Source organism: Echinops telfairi, unplaced genomic scaffold (genome assembly GCF_000313985.2).
Source record: "Echinops telfairi isolate 266 unplaced genomic scaffold, ASM31398v2 ScPeMD7_5592;HRSCAF=6446, whole genome shotgun sequence".
NCBI classification, from domain to species: Eukaryota; Metazoa; Chordata; class Mammalia; order Afrosoricida; family Tenrecidae; genus Echinops; species Echinops telfairi.
Genome location: NW_022109491.1, coordinates 14,586,154 through 14,605,048, shown reverse-complemented (window position 1 = coordinate 14,605,048; position 18,895 = coordinate 14,586,154). Strand labels below are relative to the sequence as shown.

General features: G+C 50.0%; 1 protein-coding gene across 1 annotated transcript in view; it reads right to left on the bottom strand.

Annotated features, from left to right (window-relative positions):
• The window catches only part of PTPRT (protein tyrosine phosphatase receptor type T), a 459,397-nt gene that overhangs the window by 51,786 nt on the left and 388,716 nt on the right, over window positions 1-18,895 (bottom strand). The window contains exons 12-13 of the mRNA XM_045295498.1: window positions 13,379-13,474; window positions 11,740-11,827 (exon numbers count right to left, since the gene is read on the bottom strand). Coding sequence (XP_045151433.1) covers window positions 11,740-11,827; window positions 13,379-13,474 — 184 coding nt within the window. The remainder of the gene's footprint in view (window positions 1-11,739; window positions 11,828-13,378; window positions 13,475-18,895) is intronic.

Here is an 18,895-nt window from a genome sequence, read left to right as displayed (position 1 = left end):
CGTACAGAGATCTGGATTGCATCGGCATGTAAATCCTAGCCCCATCACTCAGCAAGTCATTTGAGCTCTCTTAGCCTGGGTGTCCTGCTGGTATAGTGGTTACATATTGGGCTGTGATCCTTATAGTCAGCAGTTCAAAACCACTCGTGGCTCTGCTGGAGAAAGACTGGGCTTTCTCCCACACTCTGAATCAGCGTTGGCTTGATGGCAGCGAGTTTGGTTTTTGAGTTTTAGCCAGAGTGTCATTAGCAAAACAGAGCCTATACATGTCAAAGGTTGGTAGGAGAAAGTGAGCAAATGCAGGGAAAGAGAGCTCAGAGGCTGTCAACAGACAGATGGTTCATTAGTGTCGCTCTGGGGTTCTCTCAGTCACTGCCATCAAATTGACTCATAGCAACCCTGTAAGAGAGGGTAGAACTGTCCCTGGGGGTTTCTGAGAGTGCATTTTTACAGTACTAGTAGAAAGTCTTACATTTCTCTGTGGAGCAGCAGGTGGTTTTAAACTGCTGACCTTGCCGTTAGCAGCCTGGGTCAGAACCACTGCACCGCCAGTTCTCTGCGAATTAGCATGCCTCATTTTCACATCCTCTGTACCAACTACAAGTGCATCTCTCTGCAGAGGCCAGGCGCTGTGGACTGTGCTCATGAAAGGGCAGCATTCAGTGGCAGGTCCACCAGGAAGGCATTGCAAGGAGCAGCTGTGCCCTCATGGTTTATTTATTCTTTGTGGGAGATGCTAATATCGCTCTGTGTCCCCTTCTCCTAACTTGATATAATTAGAAGGATAAAAAATTGTGTTTACCTACACGCGCATGGAGAAAGATGGGGCAGCGGCAATAAGAAGGAGTTTAGAGGAGGTAATTTACAAGCAGCCCAGGACATCCATTCTGTCCTATCTACATTCCGCAAGCTTGAAAAACAGCTAATTTGGTGTTCCTCGTTTGCTATTCAAGACAAGGAGAGGCGTTAAGGAGAGTCATGTAGAGGAGAAGCAAAACAAAGGGGAGGTGACAGCGTGGAGCATGAGGCTGGCTCCACCTGGCTGTCAGCTGAGCTGGGGAGGTAGGCAGGAGCTATTTTCTGGCAAGGGCAGGATTGGTAAGAGCAGGTAGAAAGCCAAACCCAACCTACTGCCACTAGAGTAGAGCTGCTCCATGGGGTGCCACAGACCCAAACTCGCTGCCAGGGAGTCCACTCTGACTCATAGTGACCCTCTAGGGCAGGGTCGAGTTACCCCTGGGGGCTTCAGGGGCTGTAACTCTTTATGGGAGTAGAAAGCCTCATCTCTCTCCCTTGGAGCGACTGATGATTTTGACCCGCTGACCTTGAGGTCAGCAGTCCACTGCATAACCCACTAGGTCACGGCGCTCCTCTTCTCCATGGGGTTGCCAGAGCTGCAGTCTTTATGGAAACTGCTTGCCAGGCTGCCGAGGAGGTTCAAACCGCCAACCTTCAGGTTAGTAGTCAAATGCAAACCCAGATAACAGGTACAGGAGGGGAGCATAGCTCCAGAGGCATCCAAGTCCAAAGAGGGCCCCAGAACATGGTTCTAGGACACTGGTTCTCAACCTTCCTCATGCCGCGACCCTTGAATACAGTTCCTCATGCTGTGGTGACCCCAACCATAAAATTATTTTTGTTGCTACTTCATAACTGTCATTTTGCTACTGTTATTCATTGTAATGTAAACATATAAAATGCAGGATGTATTAGGTGACCCCTGTGAAAAGGTCATTTGACCCCAAAGGGGTTGCAACCCACAGGTTGAGAACTGCTGCTCTAGAGAACAGAAGCCTGATCCCTCTACTTGGAATCGATCTCCTCTGTAGCTTGAAGACAAAGACCAGTGATATATTGGTAAATGTTCAACCAGTGGCTTCCAGCAGGCATAAAAAGCCCTCATTTGTAACACCTGCCATTATCTGTGGTGTAAATACTTTCATCGTGGTCAATTGCAGGCTATGAGCATGGCATCAACCAGCTGGCAGAGTTTTTGAGAATTTGACCATCTGTTTGTAGAAGCTGCTATGACAGTTTCAGCCTGAGACTGAAGCTTTGCCACAGACTGAAGGCCCCATACCGTCTAATGGTTTGATGCCCACTTCCCTGTCCTGTCTTGTGTGCTCCTTCTCCCACACTGTTATGGTCACTGTCCCCTTCCTTTACTTGCTCAAATGCATCACCGTCCCACTGACCACAAGGGCTTTGCACGTGCCAAAGAGAGCATCCCCCACCTCCCCACCTGTACGGCTGGCACTGCTCATCCTTCTGTGGTTGGTTCAGTGTCCCTTCTTTGGGAAGGGGAAGCTGGCTTTGATGGCTCAACCGCTAGACTTTCCTAGCAGCCTGCACATGTCTTCCGTGTTCTTAGAGCAGGTATATTTTGGTGGGGATCTAGTGAACCCTGGCTCCCCATCACATTGTAAGGGAGGGCACCCTGTTTACTGCACTCTGCTATGAGTGCCTAGTAACTATCTGCTTGCCCAGGCAATTCCTGCTTGATTCTGAAGGGCTGGGCACCTGCCAGGGGCAGGGTCTTCCTTGCTCATGAGCACACTGCTGATTTTAGGACACCTAAGGGGGCCTGGAGGAGCTCTGCTGGTGTGGTGGTTATACATGTGGCTGTTAACTGCAAGATCAGCAGTTCAAAACCACCAGCCACTCCTTTGGAGAATGATGAGACTTTCTACTCCCCAAAGAGTTATAGTCTCAGAAACCTACTTGGGCAGTTTTAGTCTGTCCTATAGGGTCACTGTGACGCAATGACAGTGAGTTTAGAGGATTCTTGGTGGTGCTGTTGGGTAAGTGTTGGACTAACCTCAAGTTCAATGGTTCAAACCCTCCAACCTCTTGCACTCCTTGAGAGCAAGGTGAGACTATCTTCTCCCACAAAGATCTGTAGGCCCTTCAACTTTATGTAGGATCTCTATGAGTTAGATTTGCCTTCATGATAGTGAGTGTGGTTTGGGGGCTTTGATATTGCTGTGGGCTAGGTGTTGGGCTACTACCTGTAAGGCTGGTCGTTCAAACTCACCAATCACTCTTTGGGAGGCTGTCTGCTCCTATGGAAATGTACGAACTTTGGAAGTCCTAGCCAGAGTCATTATGATGTGGAATTGGCTGATGGCGGTGGATTTCAGACTTGAGAATAAGGAGCCCTGGTGGCATAGTGGTTAAGCACTTGGTTGCTAACTGAAAGGTGAGTGGTTTGAACCCACCAGCTGCTCTGCAGGTGAAGATGTGGCGATCTGTTTCCATAAAGGGGAACAAAACCCCTGCTGCTCTTGAGCTGATCCCAGCTCTCTGTCACCCTATAGGACCGAGCAGGACCGCCCAGGAGAACTTCTCTACGGAAACAGACGGCCACTCATTTCTCCTGCAGAGTGGATGGTGGGTTCAAATGGCTGACATTGTCGTTAGCAGCCAAGCCCTGCACCATGGTGCCAGGAGCAGCCTTGGGAAGCCTGTGAGGCAGTTCTTCTCGCCTTTAGGGTCCCTGAGTCAGACTTGACTCGATGGTACACAGCAAAACCAGCAACAGCCGTCCTGGGACCCAAAGCTCCTTCCTCTACACAAGATGGACAGGGTGCATTTAAGTCCTACTCTTGCATCCTTCCTCTCTCCATAGCTGGCCCCTCAAACCTCCTGCAGGCCAGCTTGTCCTGACCTGTCCTGTCCCTCGGTTGGAAGGAGGTCTGGTTCAGGTATAACAGGCCTCAGGTCTGTGACCTGCTTCCTGCTGAAGGCCAGGCGTGGCTCAGTTTCCTCCCTTGCACGGTTCTCCCTCTCAAACCACCACTCCTCTTCCCTTCCCTCCATCATCAAAGATAACCCAGTAAATCACTCTTCCCACCTCACGTCTGCTTATCCAGAGAACTTCCCCAGAGAGGCCAGGCCACCGAGAGAATATCATGTGGATACATGATACTCTTTCTCCCTGTCTTTTGGGCATCGAGGAGGGTAAAGGAAAGATGCAATTTTTCAGAGGAAAGAGATTTGACTCATTACAATGAATTGTGAGACTGAAAACCCATTCCCTAGAAGTATTGGAAATGTTAATGCCATCATCTTGCAAGAGTGGATGGGGAGGAGGCAGGTAATTCTGCCTAGACTGCCTGGGTACCTCATTGAAGTGAAAGGTCTGCACATTCCATCTTGATTGAATTACCATTATCAAGAGAGGGGGTGGCTTGGGCAGGAGACAAGACAGTCTGGGATGCTGGGCACCTCCTTGTTCCGGATCCACGCTGGCTGGGGTCCCAAAGCTCCCCTCTCAGCCCCCGGGAGGAGGTCCTCCAATAGACACAGCCTTTTCCAGAGGATGGGAAATGGAAGAGGAGGCTTCAGGATAAAGGGGCAATGTACAGAGAGAGGAGCGAGGGAGGGGCAGTGGCCCATCTAGCGACCGTACTGTGCCCTCCTACGCATGTCATCATCCTACTGAGCATATTTCTGAAGGAAGAGAGAACAGTTTCATATCTGGGCTCTCTCCGAAGCTACTGCAGGGCTGGGTGTACAGATAAGGAGTGGCTGCCCGGTGCAGGGGACTAAGGTGCTCGGCTACTAGCTGAAAGGTTGGTGATTCGAGTCCACCTGCAGAAAGCCCTGACGGCCTGCTTCCCAAACATCAGCCGGTGAAAAGCCCTGAGGACGCACAGTTGTACTCTGACACCTGGGTGTCACCGTGGATCAGAATGGACGCGATGGGAAACGCTGATCGGATGGAGGAGGCCATGCCAGGGAGAGGGAAGAGAGACGGAGAAAGGGGCGGTGCGTGCCATCAAGGCAGTTAACCGGGAGACAGCAGGACTGAGCCCTGTGGGGAACTCTGTGGGAACTCTGGGAGATTGTGTGGAGCATGCATCTCCACGCTGGCCTACCTCTGGACAGAGGGGGGCTGGGTTATTGATCCATCTTATTCTGCCTGTTATGAGCTGCGAGCCGCTCCAGGAGACAGCTGAACTCTTGGAACTTCTGTCGGCAGGCCCAGGGGCTCCAGGGGCCATAACAGGAAAAGAGGCACAGGGGCTGGCACTTGGAGTGGAGGGCAGCAAGCACAGATGTGGCGGTGGCCAAGGAGGTGGATACAGCGGAACACATGTGGTATCCACACCCAGAAGGGCTTGCGAGGCCCATGCCAGGGCCAGCCTCACAGAGCACACAGGAGAAGGGAGGCTGGAGGTCAGGAGTACTGACCCAGGCCTCTCTTGCTTGCTCCCGAGGGCTCAGCAGAGAAAGCTGCTGTCCTCACAGCAGCCTCTGGCTTGTTTCTGAGAAGAAGGGTGAACTCCTCCTTGGGGGCTGAGGGCTCCCTTCGCATACCCTTGCTCCACCACCTGTGGGAAGGGAAACACCTACAGAAGAGCTCATTGCATTCTGCAGTGTTTTATGGGAGCCTTCAGTACGTTCTCCTCTCCAGAAAACAGTGGTGGCTCAAGGACTCTTGGGTAGATACTACGCAACATCCTTGAAGGCAAGAGACTAGGGCTCTGGCCATGGCCGACCTACAGACTCACTGCGTGACCTTGGGCCAGACCTTCTGCATTTCTGGACAACTGCCCCTTGTCTGTAGCATCAAAGAGGGTAGGTGAAATCTCATCGAAGATTAAAAGTGTAGGAGTCACAGTGCCACACCAAACTGAGATCCAATCTATTTTTGTTTGGCTTCTTTGCACCGAGAGCTTCCCCTGAACGGCCACCATGGGATCAGGTCTGCCTGTGCCCATGTTCAATGCTCCAGCACACTGGAGCCCAGGATCCCCCTTCCTCAAGATGGGAAAACACGACTCAGACAATGCCCTGGACATCTACTTTTCCCTCCAGGTGCACTCTGCACCTTGCGCTCGCCTTCCAGCGGCCGGTCTCCGTGGGCAAGACGAAGGGTTCTCACACTCCATGGCCACCAGCATGATGCGGAGAGGGGTTGCAAACACAGATGGTTTGGTCCATCCCTCAGTGTATTCCTTGAACAGGTCTGGAGTGGAGCCCAAGACACCACAGCTCCCAGGTACTGATACCTGGACTCACAGCCATCTTTTGAGAACCGCTTGTCTAGGGAATGAATCCCCAGGGTCTCTGGCTTCTGGTTGGGCTCAGGCCACGGGAAACACAAGCAGAACTTGGAAGGAGGGAAGAGCGTGTGGAGGACTTCTTTATACCTTCCGTCTCCTAGCATGGCGCCACCATGAGCTGGCAGAATCTACACTGAAGGTCCCAGCTGTAGTTGGGCCAGCCTATGTAATAGTCCCTCTGGCCCCAGGGCATCCCCTGTTGCCCAGGAACTGAATTTTAAATTTGATTTTGTTTTGTTGGTGTTGAGAATATACACAGTGAAATACATACCATTTCCCACGGATTCTACCTGTGCAGTTGTATAACGTGCTCACCCTCCTCTTCTGAGTGGTCCTTCCCTATTAACATAGAGATCACTGCCTGCCCTTCACCTGCTTAAGGTTCTGAGCTAATCTTTTGAGTTCCTGTTGTCATCTGAAACCACATCGATAGTTTTTAACAGAGGATAATGCATACGATAAACATTGTTTTGGTAGTGGTTAAGCTAAACTGTTCCATGTGAAGATAACTCCAGGGACTATTTTGGGGTAAGGATGAAAGATGATCTCAGGGCAGTAAGTTTTAAGGGTTCATCCCACCTTTGTGGTGCCAGGGAGTCTGGAGTCCATGAACATTTGAAATTCTGCCCATCCCACCTTTTGATCAGGATTCTTCTGTACATGTTCAGTCATGGGAGACCCTGGCTACCACTCAGTTCTTCTGTTCTTCAAAGGAGGCAGGAGCTCTTGCAGGCGATCAACCACACATTCTATAGCTTCCTCTTCGTGCGGGCTCTCCTTCCTCTGGTGCAGAGTGGAGAGAGACCAATTGTGCCTTGGGTGCAGCTTAGAAGCTTTTAAGGCATCTGCGATGGCTAAACACTCAGGTTATTAACCGAAAGGTTGGCAGCCGGAGCCCACCGTGGCTCTTGGTGATCTACTCCCATAGAGCTTACAGCCTAGAAAACCCCATGGGACAGTTCAACTCTGTCACACTGGGTCACGGTGGTTCAGCATGGACTCAGTGGCCCAGAACAACAGTAGCCTCGCTATCCCCATAGCTCCCCACGCCAAGCTCACATTTCAGATATGTTCACTGAACTCACTGAAGAGGACCCTCTTTGAAGGTGCCATCAGCTTCCGGCTCAGATGCTGGCTGATACCACCAAGAATCCCGCTGGGCAATTTCCCTCCTACCAATCTAGGACATGCCCTCCAGAACTTCCCACCCTGGCAACTACTTTGGCACTCTGGAACTGGCCTGGTCAACCATCTCTGCTCTCCAGCTACAGGGAAAGTGAAGGCGCCTTGCTTCTCTTTTCCCCCCGCTCATTTCCTTCCCTTTCACTTCCCTGCTCTTCCACTCCCTGGGAGCTCTCTGTATCCGTGGCTAAATTCTAAACGGCATCCTTTGGAAGAAAGGAGTTATTTAGCCAGTTTCCCTTCCATTGTTTCATTTGCAGGCAGCCCCCTCCCTGTACTTTTTCCCTTTAATCTTCTCTGTTCTCCCTGGCCTGGCCCTTTGTCCTCCACTCCAGCCTCTCTCAGAGCTCAGGGTTCCTTAAGATGCTAATCACACTCCAGGGTCTTCTTCCACCAAGAATATTTCTCTTTATCAATCCTCAGCAGGCTTCGCCTTTGGGGGGGCCACATACAAGGGCAGGAACATAGCTCGACTCTCGGGGCTGCTTCTCGTTTTCCTTTCTCATTTCAATTCCAGGTTGAGACGGTTGGTGTTCGTTGCCTTTTCTTTTCTTTTTTTTTTTAAACACGCTGCCTTTGCTTTTTGAATCCAGAAGTCAAGGGACACCTGGGCACTGTCGCCCTTCAGTACGGAGGCCCCGCCTCTCCAGCCCCGATTTGTGGCAGAATGCTCCACCATTTCTTTAGAAGGGGGATTCAGGTTGATTGAAAAACATCAAATCAGTTGCCCCTGAGTGAGCCCAGGTGGTGCAGACTGAGACTTCCTCCATAGGGTCTTCCTGGCAGGGGCCCTTGAGGGACCGCTGCTTCGTTGTTTGTATCAGCCCACGTGGTCCCATTCAAATGCATGAATGTCCCTCTGTCTTCTCTAGTATCTCCAGAAATCCATATAAAACAAGAATTCCAGTGCTGGGACAGGGCGGGAACATCAGCGGGAGACTGGGTTGGTGGACAAGGGACAGGGATACGGGGAGGAGAAGGCAGTCAAGGAAGGGTGAGCTGACAAGACCATTGCCCACAGGGACAAGGGCAGCAAAACTGTCACCGTTGTCTTTTTGTGTGAGCCCAGAGCGGCGGCCACTGGGTCAATCCATCTCATTGAGGGCCTTCCTCGTTGGCTCGGGACCTCTACTTTACCAAGGATGAGTTCTCATTTCCTGCTTGATTTCTTCTTGCTGCTCAGAATCTTGCCTTCTCCGAGGGCGTAGGTGGTACTCGTTCTTCTTCCCATGTCCTGCCTCTCTGCTGTCTCCATTCAGGTCGGATATTTTTCCTAACTGGGATGCCATCACTTCAAGGGTCACCTAGATGCATCTTTTCCTCATCTATCCTTTCTAGTATTCTATAGTGTACTTGCAAAGCAAGGCTATATGACCTACGCCTGCAACCATTTGGGGTCTGGGGCAAAGAAAGAAAGATGAGGGAGTTCTCAGATTCAACCCATGTTGACTGAGCACCAACCATACACCAGCTTCGGGAAACTGAGAGAGCCATGGCTTTGCTCTTATGGGGAGAGACAAGCAACAGAGATTCCTCCAAGGGCCTCAAGTCCAAACCAGACCAGGGGCACCTAAACAAGGGCCTCGATATCACTAAGAAGAAGAGGTTCTTATGCGCATTTTACAGCGAGGAAACTAAGGCTCAGAGTGGTCATCCAAGGTCACACCGTCTGTAGGTCTAAATGCCACCTCCTACCAGTGTGTCCTGCTGAAATCCTGAAGTGGCTGCATTTTGCTATGACCGATGTTGAAATGGGTACCATTCATTGATAGACAAACCAGGCCACTAAGGATGGTCTGGTTTCAAAAGAGCTTCTAGACCAAGACAGCCTAGGATGAAAGGCCTGGCCACCTACTTGGAAAAAAAAAAATAGCACAGGCCAATCAGAACGGAGCATTACCTGATAGCATGATGGAAGCCCTCTAGGTGAGCAGCCATTAGACTCTAATGATTAGAGAACAGCACCAACATTGGATCCAATCCTACTAACCCTCCTGAGATGGCACCGCACTGGGCAATGTTTCCTTCTGTGCTGCATCGGGTTGTCACGAATCAGATTTGACTCTATTGCTCCTAGCAACACCTTGTGAACTGAGAGCAGGGACGGCCAAGTGACCAGGTAGGTGCTTGAGGGACAAGCATGCACCGAAGCTGGAGCAGAGGGAGCACAGTGGCTGGAGTGGGGGCTATGCTACACAGTATCAGGGGCAGTTAGGTTCCCAGGGCCCAGCACAGGGTCTGCAGCCCCAGAGACCCACATATGACAGCACCTTAATAAACGTCTGCCGCCTCCTTGAACATTTCTTTGCAATGCATAACTTTAAGGAACCCAACTGTCTGCATTCCTATCTTCTACGGGACACGTTATAAATGCTCTCTGATTAGTTTCATCATTCACAGTGCTCTCGGAAATCAGCACAGGAAACAGCTAAGCGAAAACTTCTGCCTCTTTCTTTCTTAACAAGCTGTCTCGAGCATATTCTTTCTTCCTCTGAGTTTTTTTTCTTAGGCAAAGTCTAGACAGTTAAAAAAAAAAGAAAGAAAGAAAAGCCTAAAAAACAACAACACGGTGCTAGAAATAATTTGTCATTCGGGATCTTTTTCTTTTCTCCTTCTTCTGTTTTTTTGTTGGAATGAGTCAGCCTGAGGGCTGGGAGCAAGGACGGCTGCTGTGTCGGTTGGTGATATTAGAAGGTCCTGGTTAGCTCCGCTCAGTCAGACAAAGAGTGTGATTGCTATGGTTTGCTGTTCCAATCGGACGAGCCTCTCCACATCCTGTGTGAGATAGCTTTGTCTTCTCTGTTTCCTTTTTGTTTGTTTGTTTAAGTTTCCTTAAGTTTATTTATAAAGAACCTACATTTCAATAGACACATTATAAATTACTGATGTACTGTCTTCCCTGGTTTTATGCCACGGTGAAGGGTGACTATGCCAATACTTAAGACACACACCCCCACTCATGCGGAGGAGTCTACATGAACGAGTGCAAAGGCTCTTCTCCGCTCTTCCTCCCTGAAGCGAACAACACACAGGCCTTCCCCACCCCCACCCCCCACCCCATGCCTTCCTTACACGTCATTATCCTTTGTGGCGGCCACTGCCTTAGTCTCCTGACTGCTCGGTCTGCCTCCAGCCTTTCTCAACTTAACCCACCCGACCCCCCTAGGCACCACACTAAAGGAGTCCCTGGTGGTACTAATGGCTAAGTGCTCAGCTGCTAACTAAAAAGACCTCCAAAGTGCGGTGGAAGAGAGGCTTGGTGATCTACCTCCCCACAATCAGCCGTGTAAAACCCATAGAACCAACTGCAGGGCAACGAATGTAGCTGCTTTAAAGCCAGCTTTCTAACACCTGCGTCTGAGCATGTCCCCGGCATGACCGCGCTTCCACGTGGGTACTGAGGGCAGGCTGGTGAACATGAGGTGGAATGGGAGATCTGCCTTGTAAGTAATGATCCTGAGAAAGTTAGCTCTGTGACGACGACGATGAGTAACAGTGCCAGGCCCTGAATGAAGGGCTTTCTATACCCTTACCCCCCACCCACCTAAACCCTACCTCCATTATCTTCACCATTGAAAGGTGGGGGAACTGAAGCTTAGAGAGGCCAGGTACCACGTCCAAGGCCTGGCAGTAGGAATAGAAACCTGACTCTAGAGGTCCCAACCACGAGGCACCAGTGCCTTCAAGAAAGCCCTCAAAAAAAAAAAAAAAAAAGAAAGCCCTCAAGGGGGTGCCAACGATGATCGAGCTCTGGGTTGGGAATGTCGTCCCATGTCCATTGCAGCTCTGCAAGGTCAGTGTTACCACATGTCTGTGTTACCTAGGCCCAGAGTAGCAGACCCTCACCTCAGAATGCCTGCCTCACCAGCAGTGGGGTCTGGATGAATCACATTGGGCTAAACCCTGGTGTCTCTTGTGCAACCAGAGTAGCCTTGCACTCCTGTGAGCCCCTGAACTGGCTATCCCCCCGATACTCAGTCTAATTCCAGAGTTTCGGGCTCCTTCTGAGCATCCACCTTGCATGGAACTCCACCATGTGGGAGGAGCACTATTCTCCTGTGGACACATCATCACTGCCTACCTCACGGGCCAGACCTTGAGCCCCACCCCAGGTTGCTGCCAAGGTTCCCCTTGGAACCAGAGGAATTGCTGGAGTTCTGATCCATCTGCCTAACTGGGAGTTCTGAACAAAAATCCTAATCGGGTTTCCTCCTGTCCCTAAGGAGTTCTTAAAGAAGCCACGCCAGGCAAGACATAACCCCAGAGTCTCCCTTTAGAGATATTATGGATTGACACTGCCTGCACTCAACTCCCAGTCTGCGTCTCTGGCTGACATCAGCCACGCTGTGTGCTGGAGAAGCTGAAATACAATTTCCCCTTGGCATCCAGAATTATCTGATAACTCATTCAAAATAAAGAGAGTCATCACTTCTCTCCCTCTATGGCCCCAAAGGTGCATCCCAGAGCCTCCCAGAAGAGCACCTACAGGATATGATGTTCCCGTATCGGTTCTTATTGCGGTTTTCATCCTCCTTGGCTGTGTCCCATGAAGCTGTCTGTCCCTCCGGTAAAGCCTGGAAAGGAAGGACAGCAGTGATTAGTGTGGCCTGACATAGGAGCTCTATCCAGATGCACATGAGCTGACAGGGAGATGATGGGATGGGCCCTCAAAATAAAGGCCCAGAGAGCCCAGCCCCAGCCCTTCCCTGGCCGTATCCACACATTCCTTGACTCCCGTGGCATTGATGTCTTCTGAGTGTCATGAGCTCATACTCTGGTCTCGAAGAAGAGTCATCATTCGTTCACTCAACAGACATTTAGTTACTAGCCCCTGGCGTGCGGAATACTGTGCAAGCTACTGGGGATACAGGCGGCGAGATAGTCCCCACTGAGCTTCCAGCAGAGTGGGAGGAGGTGCAGCAAATGAACAAGGAAACAAAGAATTTTAAGTAGCAAAAAGAAAATTAAGTGAGGTAAAAGTATAGTGGTAGTAGGTGAGATTTATGTCAGCTCACTTGATTTGGGTGGGCGTCTTTAAGAAGGTAACACTGAAGTCAGCATCTGAACGATGGGAAGGCAGCTGTGCCAAGAAAGGTAGGAAGCGCTTTCCAAGAAAGAAGAAACCGTAGGTTCAAGGGCCATCAGGCAAGAGTCATGGGATCATATTCCAAGACCAAGGAGAAGCAAGGGAAGAGTAGCGATGGAAGACACCTGGAGAGTTGGGAATAGTCAGACTGGATAAGGAATGTTAATCACTGAGTTGGGTGTGAAGCTAAGTAGGTTGGGAAACCATTGGATGATTTTAAACAGGTGAGCCATCTGATGCAATGTGTGTTTACAAAGATCATTCCAACTCATCCCCGGATTACAGGCTTTAGGAGGGCTGACAACGAGAAAGCAGACAAGTCAGTTAAGAAATTGTGCATTAACCCAGGAAAGAGATGGAAACGCTTGGATCTTGAGACCAGGGTAGTGGCAGTGGAGGTGATGAGAAATGGTTATATTCAGGATTCTTGGTTATGCATTGTCTTGCTTTGACTTTCTGCAGAACCATCCTTAACAGAGGCAGTTTATTAGGGCATCACTCTTAATGAGGATAGATAGAAAGGTGGGGGGGGAGACAATCAGGGGAAGGAACTAATATACAGTACATTCATGAACAGGTTACTTGCATGTACAATTGAGACTTGGGCACATTTCATGCTCAGAATTGTCCCTCTGTAGAAGTGAAGGAGTAGGGGCCCTGGGCTTCTCGATGATAAGCCGACCTTCTGGATCTCCACGCACACTGCCAGCGCTGGTAAAAGCCATCTGCTCATTAAACAGCCCTACCTACCCCCACTCCCCTCCCAACACCCCCCCAACAAAATAACGGTGGGAGGCCAAGGGCATGAGTGTTCTTGTGCTGATATTCTGAAAAGAGGATCTGTGATCTACCAGGGTTGGGGTCACAATTAGCTTGAGGTCTTCTGTAAAGCTGAGCATTAGACATTTCTCAAAGCCATGACCACAACCCAGAGCAGTGACAGCAGACTCTGGGTATGGGACAGAGGCGTCAGTGTTTCCTAAAGTTCTTGAAATGATGCCAATGTGCAGCCATGAGTCTCGCAACACAGAGCATTTACCTGGAGAAATACTTTCCCACGAGTCTCCTCACTGGTCTGTCTTGCTTTGGCTTTGTTCCCTCCAATCCAGTCTCCACTGTAATTAGGGAGATCTTTCTAAAATGTGAACAGGACCCAGTTACTCCCCTGGTCATTGTCTTTAATACAAGATCCTTTATGAATTTGCCCCACATGTCCCTCCAGCCTACAGTCCTTGGCCTGGTAGCAATTGTTCAAGTATTAGGACTAAATGTAGTGCCACAGAGCATGTCAAATATTTCACCTTCCGAGTGTAGACATGCTGTTCTGTCCACCTGAAGTTCTCTTCTGCATAATCTGCCTGCCAAACTCCTACTTCTCTTTCAAACCCAGTTCAAGCATCTTCTCTGGTGAGACCCCTTTTGTGCTGACCGCCACCCCCCCCCACCGCATCCCCACTTCCCCTCTTATTACACCAAACTTTTTCACATCTGTATTAGAGCTTAAATTCTGAGGACCCCAGTTTTCAGAAAGCTATGGATGAAAGTGACAGTTCAAAATCCATTGGCGAGTTCCCACATAGCTTAAGCCTCCATGGAATTTATGCTCATCATTAACTAAGGCTGTAACAATGTCCTCAAGCAGAGTGTATTGCAAAGTAGATCGCCTCCACCCCATTCCAGCCAGTCCAGAGAGAGGTGGTCTCTCTTAGGGGCTTGAGAATGAGGTGACCCTCAGGACTCTCCAGCCAGGACACACCCAGGCAAGCCCCTAAGAGAGACCTGGCTGGACAGTCCTGAGAGTCACCTCCTTCTGAGTCATGCCCTGTGAGTCTCACCCGGAATGCACTGGGCAGAGGCCCTGGGCCATTGCTGTCAGCTCTTCTCTCTACCACCAGACACAGGTCCCAATCATGGCCCTGTTACCACTTCTGTAGTTCTGCCTGTAATGCTAATGCATTGCCCTGCCAACACTTTGGTCCACGCCTTATTTAATCAGCACCCTGACTCTGAGTCCTTGGACACCGTGATGACCTTGTGTTCATGGTCTCCCTTGTCCAGATGAAGTTATCTGTGTCTTATGGTCTTTGTCCCCTTTAAGACTTAAATGTTCTCCTTACATTATATTTGAGAGTGGGATCTCTTTTGCACCCTAAGGCACATCTAAGACTTTGAATGTCTGTCAGCCACTGGTTCCTCTAAAGCAGCAGTTCTCAACCTGTGGGTCGTGACCCCTTTGGGGGTCGAATGACCCTTTCACAGGGTCACCGATTCATAACAGTAGCAAATTTGCAGTGATGAAGTAGCAACGGAAATAATTTTATGGTGGTGGGGGGGGTCACCACGACATGAGGAACTGTATGAAAGGGTTTCGGCATCACAGAGTGTGAGAACCACTGCTCTAAGGAAAGGGCGGTCGTATCTTATCCACATTTGTATCTCTAGAATCCCAACCCAGCTTTGCACATCAGGCATGAATGGTTTCTTATGAACGAATGCACGAGTGAGCGAATGACTGCAACGGGTCATGGAGGAAATGGCTTCTGTGCATACAGAAGGCAAACACCCTGGAATCTCAGAGGTGGAAGCAACGCTGACATCTCTGCGTCCATGATCTTCCAGAGGGCTGGTCAGCCGATCCACAGCACCCATCACTGGGATACCTCCATGCCAGAGTGCTCACTCGCTCACAAGCTTCCCGCCCCTTTTCTGGACAGGCTCACTGGTTTGCTCCCCGCCACCCCCACCTCCCCACTGTACCTGTCTCTTAGACGGCATGTACGTTCTGTCCTGCAACACTGTAAATTTGGGCTAAAGTCGTTGTCACAATTTGGGGTACTCTCAACATCAAGGCCTTGCCCTTCAGGATACGCTCCAGCACACTGAGATTCCTTGCAAATCCTAAATCAACCCTCAAAGTCCCACCTTGAGAAGCCACCCAGATGGGCTCCAGCCCTGGGAGCCTCTGCCTCCCCCTGGTGAGGGTTGGTGGAAGTCACTGGGCCGGGGCCCAGGAGGATGTTGACAAAGTCAGAGGGGGCCATGCCTAATAGGGGCGCCCAGGAGAGAGAAGTGACGACCCCCTAATTGGCAGGCTTTGATCACACATCCATTTCCCTTTCTGGGGAGCAGAAATCATCTAGGGGATAATCTCTTGACAGGGGACAAATATGAAGGGGATAAAAGTATGAAAGGGAGGCTCATCTCCATCTTCAAAGTGAGCGAGACGGGGGGCATTACTTTTACATTAGTGGCTGGTTACAGTAGATTGACCAGGGAATGGTGGCAGTCATTAGGAGCTAATCACATTCTTTTGAAACCAAAATTGCCATCTCATTACTTTCACCCATTATCAATCTCCGCTCTCTTTTCCCTTTTTTCTCTTCTCCTTAAGAGTGTTCGGCTCTATTTTTACACTCCTCTCTGAGTGGGGAAGTGTTTCTACTCGTCAGCAACGTTGCTTTTCTGAGACAGTCATATTTGAGTACTGAAGATGTATTTAGGGGTGTCCTCATCCCTGGAGGGCTGAGTCGTGGCATTCCTAGAATCCTCAAACACCAGGTCTAGAAGGGTCTTTAGGAAAACTCTTGCCTCGTTTTACAGATTGCAAAGCGAGGACCAGAGTGAGGACAAGACTGATTTAAGAAAATCTCTTGAGTTGGCCCTTCCGTTCTCCCTCCTTCTCTCCACTTGGAGGATCTGGAGGCTAGGCATTGCCTTAGGCTCTGTAGAGTTGCCGCAGGGACAGATCCCTGTGCTCATGAAGTTTGTGTTTTCAGATAGAGGCAAAAATAAAGAAGCAAACACACAAGATAGTGTTTGTTATACAACGGACCCTGTCAACAAGGACGAAGGGACGACGGCCCTAGGGAAGCATGCGCTCAGCCGTTTGTCCTGATGCTACATCGACTCAGCGTACCTCTCTTACCACAGGACCAACACATTCCCATCGACTGAGTACAAAAGTCATATTCTTGACCATCATCTGCAAGACCCCAAGGGATCCCCTGGCCCCATCCACATTATGTATAGGTCACTCTGTCTCCGCCCCTTTTAACAAATCTCTCTGCTCGCAGGGCCTCCCTCCAAACTCTAGAGTACACCATGCTCGCGCCATCTCGGGACCTCTGCAATTGAGCTCCTCTTGGCCGGGGATGTTCCCCCAGCTCTTAGCATGGCTGGATTCTTCTCATCATTCCGTTTCAGCTCAAATGTGTCATCCAGAGACCAGAAGGGTCCTGAGATAGTTAAGGTTTATTGTTCCAACCTGGCTGATAAACACATGTGGGAGTAATTGAAGGATGGAGAACTAAATGGCTCGGTGAGTCTCGCCTTTCTAGTTCTCAGGTCTCTTGCTTTCTGATGGTTGGACCAGGGTGTAGTTGCCTTAGCCAGTTCCCTGCTTCAGCTTGCAAAGCTCACTTCCTGTAAGACGTCCATGAGGAGAAGCCACATGGATCTACCCCGATGCAGCCCTGGGTGCTGGAGCAGCGGTGTGGAGACCCCTGCCAGCACTGAGATGCTTACATGCTCACCGATTCGGTTTTCTTCCTGCAGTCAGTGTCTCTGTGTGTTTTGTGAGATGAAGGAGGACTTTGTAGATTGGTGTCAGACATATGGGCTAATATTGGACTTATGGGCTTGGGCAGCACTGGTGGGATGCTTTCTTAATGTACACTTATCCTTTATATAAAACTCTCTCTTATACATATGAGTTTCTGTGGATTTGTTTCCCTAGTTTACCAGACTGACCCATACCTGTAGTGGGACACGTTGGGTGGATGGTTACAGGTAAGGCGTGAGCACACAGTAGGGAACCATAAGGCATCTCAGTTAAATGATATGAAAGAAACAATTGCCAATGAGTTGATCCAACTCACTGTGACTCCTCGTGTGTCAGAATAGAGCTGCACGCTGCTGAGTGTTCCATGGCTGGGTTTTTTGTTTGTTTGTTTGTTTGAAGTCAAACCCCAGGTCTTTTTGCTGAGCTGTCTCTGTATGGCTATGAGCCCATCCACTGTGAGTGAGCACCGTCCAGACCCCTCAGAGGATGTCCCAAAAAGACTGGACGGATTGGGGCGTGTGTTAGGTGAACTGAGAATGTTTAAGGAAGTGGGGCTTTGCTCTGGTTTGGATACTACCAGGAAGTGATAGGACTGGATTTCTTAATTAACCAAGCTTTGAGCAAAGTAAACTAGATCAAGGCTGGAGTTGTACTTGAAAATGAAGATGCTCATATTAATGAGGGCAGGAAGGTTTGGGTTTGTTTTTGTTTGCTTGGACAATGCACATGTCTTATGGTTCAGATATGACTACAGAACAATTGGTCTTTGGTCTCCCCCTCGCGGCCACAGAGTGGCCTTGTTTGATGCTGGTGCTCAGAGAAACAGTTTCTGTTCTACAGAGACCACCCAGGCCCAGCTGGGAGTGCCAGGCCAGCTCCAAGGGTCAGAGGCTGCCTTTCCCACGCGTCTCCAATGCCACCTTCTCCATGAATTCTGCCTCATCTAAAGCAGGCCCTAGTCCCGAGTTAGGGTCCAGTGTCCTAATAGCTGTGCTGTTGTAGGCCTCTCAAGTCTACAGTTTCAACTATAGTTAGCCCGTAAGACTGAGTAGAACTGTCCTACAGGGGTGGCTGTGAGCTGGAATTGACTCTGTAGTAGAGTTAGGTTTGTTTAACTTTCTCTGTGGTTGTAACCCACCCACTGACTCAGATACCCAGTCACAGAGCTAAGCTCCTCTGGAGACAAGGGGAGGCTTGGACTACAGGACTATGAGTCACAGGATACCTATGTGCTGCCGCGCTGACTCAGTCACCCTGCCTCAGTTTCCCCACTTGATATTTCCGTTCCCTCCTGGAACTGAGAATTGTCCCTTACTCAATGTCGGGTTGACAGGCTCCCTCTCCTACTGATTGATTTGATCCAACAGAACTAAATGGGTCCTCTCTGCAGCTTACCACCCTTCTCTAGAAATGGCTCTTTGACCTAAGCCTATTTGAGTTATGACCCCAAAATGAGAAGGCAAAGCTTCAAGAACAGCCTACCTCCACTCTCTCAGTGCATGTCACTTACCTCTCCACTCCACTCTCCTCAGCAGATTCTGGCAGCGGGGACACTCCCTGAGCTGCCCTTGGCTTGGCTATAACCCAGGAGATAATTGGATATGATATGCCCTGGGGTGCAGCAAAACCAGGCCCAGGGTCTGCTGAGCAGGCAGTTCTCAGCAGATGCTTCAGGGCAAGGCTGAGGGCTGCCTCCATGATAATCAGTCCAGCCCACCACGATTTCTCCCTAACCCCTGTATGCCCAATGCTGTCCTCTCCTGGTGCAGGGAAGATTCTGGAATGCCTTCATCAATAGATGCCCTTTTAGCCTGGTCTTTCATTCATTTATTTTGACAAGCTATCTCTCTTGCACACGAATTGTGTGCCTCACACTCTTGGGGAGGGGGGGAGGGGAGGGGGCAGGCCTTTCTAAAAAGCAACCAGCCCAGGGGGTCTGAATATCTTAAGTGCAAATCATTCAACCTCCAAGACTCCATTACACTTTTCTTTCTT